Consider the following 6000-nt stretch of genomic DNA (forward strand, 5'->3'; position numbering starts at 1 on the left):
CCACTTCATCATTCCCACGCCAATGAGCTCCCTCATGCGTGTGTGCCCTTTGATGCTCAACATCTATTTCCAACTGCAGTTTTAGCTCAGCAATCTTTTTCCACAAGTCTTTGTGTGCCACTGGCTTGCCCTTTGCTGTCTCGAAACCATTTTCTTCCCAAATGGCCAAGTCCTCTCTAAGGGCCTGAGCACAGTAGTAACTATCGGTTACTAACCTGGCAGTTTTGATTTTCCTTTTCACCAGCTCCAGCAATCCTTCCAGTACTGCCGTTACTTCTCCGGCTTGAGCACTACCGGGGGCCTTTCCTTTCTGACGGCATTTCTCTTTGCCATCCTGCTTCAGAATAAATCCCCAGTATGCCGACTGGTCGGACCCCTTTCTGGATCCATCGGTGTAGATTGTCCATTCCGGTTGTCCTGGCTTCTCAGGTGTTTCTTGTGGTTTTTTCTTACTGGTGGGTTGTGCTGGCCCAATTTCAAGCTCCGGGTCCAGCAAGATGTCCTCCCATCTTCCCCACCGAGTATTGGTTGCTTTAGTACTTTCCACAGTCCCTTTTCTCAGGTACTTGTGAACTTGGCTTTGTGTGATGACTTTAACTGGTTGTCCTTGTGCTAAATCTTTCAGCACACCCCAATAGCGGGCTAACACCGCTAGTTCTTTCTCTTCCTGCGGGTATTTCTTCTCAACAGAAGTTAAGGTATAACTCCACAGGGTAACCAAGCCTCCATTTTCGTTACTCACTTTGATCATGGCATCGTCATTCTCGCAGCTGATCTCTGCCACGAGTCTTTCTGATAAACTTCTTGGCTCCAGTCTCACAGCTGCTTGAATGGCCCTTCTCAGTTCCTCTAGGTTCTGTTGATTGGCTGCTGTCCAAACCCAGGGTCTTTTTCCGTCATTCTCATCGTCCTCACTTTTCCTCAGGCAGTGGTACAATGGTTTGGCATATTTCTGATAGTTGGGCACATGGTCTCTGACATAGTTGCACAATCCCAATATTTTCTGTAGGTCATTTTCTGACTGAGGTGGTCGAATGTTCGTCAGCTTTTCTCTGTACCCATCCGAAAGTCCCAAGTCTGACGTGACTTGGAAACCCAGATAGTTCACCTGGAACTGTCCAAATTGACATTTCTTGAGGTTTAGTTTTAGACCTGCCTTTGTGAGGTTTTCGACCACTTTTTGTAGTCTTTCTAGGTGTTCTTCTTCTGTGTCATCAGCAATAAAAACATCATCAATGTACACAGTAGCACCTACTTCCCCCAGTACTTCCATCACTGCTGACTGGAACACATTTGGGGAGTTCTTGTAGCCCTGGGGTAACCTTTGCCACACATAGCTTTTGCCTTTGTGAGTGAATGCAGTTTTACCTTGCGATTGTCTGGCGAGGCGTAGGGAGAAAAATCCATTTGCTAGGTCGATGCAGGACTTGAACTTCTTGACTCGAAGAGTTTTCAGCGCTCCTTGTGGATTGATTAGACTGGCTCGGTTTGCTATTGTTCTCCGATTCAGGGCCTTGAAGTTGATAACTGGCCTCCAACCCCCTCCAGCCGATTCAGGTTTCTTCACCGCCTGGATGGGGCTGTTGGTGATCGGGTTGAGTTCCTCTCTGATGATCTCTAGGGCCCCCAGTTCCTTTACGATTTTGTCCATCTCTTCGACTGCTCCTGGGTTCAACGGGTACTGCCGAACAGGTGGATGAACCCCACCTTCGATGTGATGAACAAACTTTGGGCCCAAATCTCCACAATCGTTCTTGAACCGTGCCACCTGCGCTGTAACGATGATTTCACGCAGCTTCTCTTTCCCAGCCGGGGAGAAGTCACTCTCTTCAAGTTTCTGTTCCGTCACCGTTGGTATGTCGACCGGTTTGTACCAGTCTTGCTTCTCTGATCCTGTTTGGGTTGGGCCGACTTTCACCAACCTTGCTCTCAAGCTTGTCAGCCTTCGCTCCAGTCGGCGATGTGTGCCTTTCTTTTTACTGAGTTCGTCTAAGTCTTTTACTGTGAGGAGATTGTAGGGACCTTTCACCCACACTACTCCTTTCCAGGTCCCATACGGCATTTCTTCTACTTTTCCATTAGCAAACTGAACCTTCAGGTGTCCTGCTGTTTTTAGGTCTTTGCGGGTCATAGACACCTCCGCTCCTGTGTCTACCAGGTAGGGTACTCCCTCCACTTTAGCGTAGATTTCGTCCCCCTCCCAGTAGGCATTTTCTAGAATGACCCGCGACCTGGACGCCATTACTTTGATGACCCTCCGGCCCCGGCTTTACGGGACTCACGGAGGGCCGTCCTCTCTTCTGGGCTCAATTTCCTATACTCCTCATCTGTCAGGAACTGACCTTTTCCTGGCTGGTTTGATGGAGCCGGAGGGTTGGTCGGTTTCCCTTGTGGTCCTGGTGGTTTCTGCTGGAACGGCCGGTTTCGGAAGTTAGCTGGCGGTGCTCCTTGTTGAAACGGTCTGCTCTGGAAGTTGGATGGCGGTGCTCCTTGCTGGAACGGTCTGCCCTGGAAGTTAGATGGTTGTCTGATGTTAACCCTTCCAGGTGGCTTTGCCGGTTGGCTAGCCTCCTTCTTCCTTTTGTCTTCGTAGTACTGCTGTTCCAGGTCGAATCCCTGCACTGCTACATCCATCTGAGCGATCGTTGTGCTTCTCACTGGCAACTTCACGAACACGATCTCTCCCCTGCGTCCTTTTGTCACCTCACGCAGTACTTTCACATATCTCGCAGGGGAAACGGTCTGCTTAAGTGTGTGCCAAAGCGGTTCCAACCGGCTTCCTCTGTCCAGCCGTCCTCTGGCCCTCTTCACCTGGGACTCTTCATCATCCATGTCCTCCAATACCAGCCTTTCGTAGTTGCTCTGTGCTGAATCCGTTCCAACCATCGGGTCCGTAGTTACGCTAGTCAGCCACAACTTTTTGGCTCCTTCATGGTTGGTGGTAGACAGCACGGTTGGCCAAACATCTTTCAGATACTCCTCATTGTTTTCGTCTGCGTTTTTACTCCTAATCACCAGCCTTAGATTCTTCAGCTCGGCGTAAGCGTCCTGTCCTGTATTAGTGGCAGGTGGCTGAGCTGACACCTCTGGTTGTCTCGCCGGGATCTGCGGTCCTGGCTCCGAAGACGTCGCTTGAGGTTCCTCTTCATCTGCCGAGACTTCGTCCAGCTGCTGTTGAGTTTCCCTGGAGTACTTGTAGGCGGCTTTCTTCAGTCGTCGCAGCATCACATCATACATAATTCCAATGTATGCGTTCCTGAAGTTGGTAGTCAGGGAATAGTGTGCTGTCAGGGTGGAGCAGGATGGTGTCATCAGGATGTTAGCCCATTCTCCGATTGTCGCTTCCACCTCGAGCTGCACCCGGTCTCCCAATCTGCTGGCCCATCCTGCCGGGATCTGGTACTCGGTTTGGCCGACCTCGGGTACATACGTACGCCGTCCGTCCTTGGCCTGTACTGGACCCCAGGTGACGTCTCTCGCCAGTCTTTCAGAAGGTTTCTCGATGTCAAAGGTTTCCATTTCTTTCTTCTTACCCCGGTGCTGTCCTGTTCGGAGTGCCTTATGCTCTGTCGGTGGTTGCTTTGGGTCGGAGAAGATGCTGCCGTGATCACTTTCCTCCTCTTCTCCAGGATGTTCGATCTCCGGTTGCTCCTCTCCGTCCTCCGAGTCGCTGATGTCCTCATACTGCTGTTGTCGAAGAGGTTCTCTTCTGGGGGAGTTCAGCGGTCGAATCTTAGCTGGTTTCATCGGTCCTTCTTCTTCCGGGACCGTCGGCTGCTCATTCTTGACTCTTCCCGCTTTGGGTTTTTTCAACTCACTGCGGCTTTCTTCAAACGAGAACTCCTTAACGTACTTTGCTGCGGAGAACCCTGGTTCAACAGGTGCCTCCTTTATCTTTATCCTGGGTGGCTGCATAACTTTGGCTTTACCTATCTGGGTGGTGTTTGGAGTCTCACTCTGGGGAATTCTTAAGGGATATTTTTTGATTTCTCGTGATGGATGGCTAATGTGGCCTTGCTCCTCCATTTCAGCTGCCAATTGCACCCCTTGTTCAGTGCGGAGTCGATGCAGACGGGGGTCAACCACCACCACCACCTCTTTGAACACAAAGAAATGACTGTTGGTCCTGGTTATATTCACCACTCCGCTCTCTGCAATCGACCTGGCGGTGTCCCTTGGTAAATCTGGTGATCTCAGTCCTTGCACGCTCACCATTACTCTTCTCATGCCTTCGTTGCTGGCCATCACTAGGCCCCGCTCGAGTCCGTGCCACATCTTCTTACGATATTCTTCTAGACTCTCTCCTTTTTGGTATACGCCAATCGGGACTAGGATCACTGCGCCATAAGGGAGATCGTAGCCTTTCATTACTACTACGTCTCCTCGAGTTGCTGGACTACAAGTGGCTTCCAGCAGTCTTAAATCTGTTTTGTAACATTTTCCTGCCTGGCCCTTAAGGTTGCGACGGAAGTTCTTGTTGTGGATCTTGTATCTGTCATCGGTGAACACAACTAGTCCATCACCCTCAAGATCCCATATTCCGCCAACAAACTGATAAATCATGTGTCCGGATTGCAGCCTTAGGCTGACGGCCCCTGGTGGTATTTCGGCTAAATCTCGGGCCATCCTCCAGGCATCTGATTTCTGAGTCTTCTTCTTGGGGCGGCCGGGGCCCCACTGCTCCTCATCCGATTCCTCCTCGTCCGATTCCTCCTCGTCCTCGTCGGCACTGCTGACCGCTGGGGTCTCTGTAGGCGGCGGTGGATGCCTCCTCTCCGTGCTGTGGACTCGGGGATGAAACCCGAGCTCCGGGTCCCGTTGAGGGGACCACCTCTTGGCTGCGTCCTCCCACTGCTCCCCTGTGAATCCGCCGACGAGTGCTCCCTCGGGGTCGTCCTCATCCGACGGTTCGGGGGGGACCTCCTCGTTCCGCGATGGACCCGGTTGAGCAGGGATGCCTCCGTCGTCATCGTTGTTGTTGTCATCGCTGCCGACCGTCAGGTCTATCAGATCCCTCGGAGGTTGCTTCTGCGGGCGAGTCGGTGTCGGGGCTCTGCTGGGCAGTCGGGACGGAGCCTCGGCCACCTCCGACCCTGCCTCCTCGAAGGCTTGCTCCTTTTCTTTGCCTTCTTTGTAGGTTGAGAGTCTCCGCATGGCCTCGGTGTAGTCTTTGTACTGGCTCACCCCCTTGACGTTTGGGTTCACCAGGATTCCATCGATGCCCGCCGCCAAGGTAGCTGTTTTCACTACGCGGTCATACTTCTCGGAGGGGCTGTAGACAACCCGCAGCTCACCATCCGTCCATCCTTCAAGGAGTTCAGCGAACCATTCCAGCCATCCCTTAACCTCCGGCTTCTTAGTCACTTTCACTGGGCATCTGACGACCCCCAGTCTGTGGCCGTGTTTAAGCTGGGTGCAATAGTATATCCGGCTTTGCACTATGATTTCCATCGGGTTCCGAGCCACGTCCTTATTAGTAGTATAGTGAGATTCAAAGAAAGTCTTCTTATTTATCTCAGTCCAGGAGTCCAATCCATCACCGAGTAATATCAATTTTACAGGAATTTGTGATAATGTAGATTTGGAAAGGCGGGATTGATGATTCTCCCCATCCCGGCCGGTGTTGCTTGCCTCTTGTTCCTTTGCTGGCTTTTGCAGGGGATTCAGTTCCCCTTCCTCTTCCTCTTCACTCATAGTTGTCTTTGTCTTCGAGTCGCCTATCCCCCAAAGCCTCTCTTTGCGCTTTCGAGTAGGGATGGGTCCAGGCTGTGTTGGCTACTGGCTTCACTGTCTGGATCTGGTCATTCTGTCCTCAGTAGAAGCTTTCCCTCACCTGTATGCTATACAGTTACTGCGAGGGTTGTGACTGATGGCCTTATCAGTCACCACTAACTCTCTTCCCTAAGAGCTAGTAACCCAAGTGAGCTATTCAGAGTCTCACATCTGTTTTTACTGACTTGGTTTCTTTGGGGCCCGCCTACTCAGTTGTGCGCCGCCCCA

The 6000-nt window shown here is 51.6% G+C and overlaps 1 protein-coding gene across 1 annotated transcript in view; it reads right to left on the minus strand.

The window, feature by feature from the left end:
• Positions 1-5451, minus strand: part of LOC116724908 (uncharacterized) — a gene marked incomplete at its 3' end in the record, with an annotated part of 31831 nt that extends 26380 nt beyond the window's left edge. The window contains exons 1-2 of the mRNA XM_032570699.1: positions 4163-5451; positions 3391-3670 (exon numbers count right to left, since the gene is read on the minus strand). Coding sequence (XP_032426590.1) covers positions 3391-3670; positions 4163-5451 — 1569 coding nt within the window. The remainder of the gene's footprint in view (positions 1-3390; positions 3671-4162) is intronic.
• Between the last annotated feature and the right edge of the window lie 549 nt (positions 5452-6000).

The sequence above is a fragment of the Xiphophorus hellerii genome, chromosome 8 (assembly GCF_003331165.1).
Source record: "Xiphophorus hellerii strain 12219 chromosome 8, Xiphophorus_hellerii-4.1, whole genome shotgun sequence".
NCBI classification, from domain to species: domain Eukaryota; kingdom Metazoa; phylum Chordata; class Actinopteri; order Cyprinodontiformes; family Poeciliidae; genus Xiphophorus; species Xiphophorus hellerii.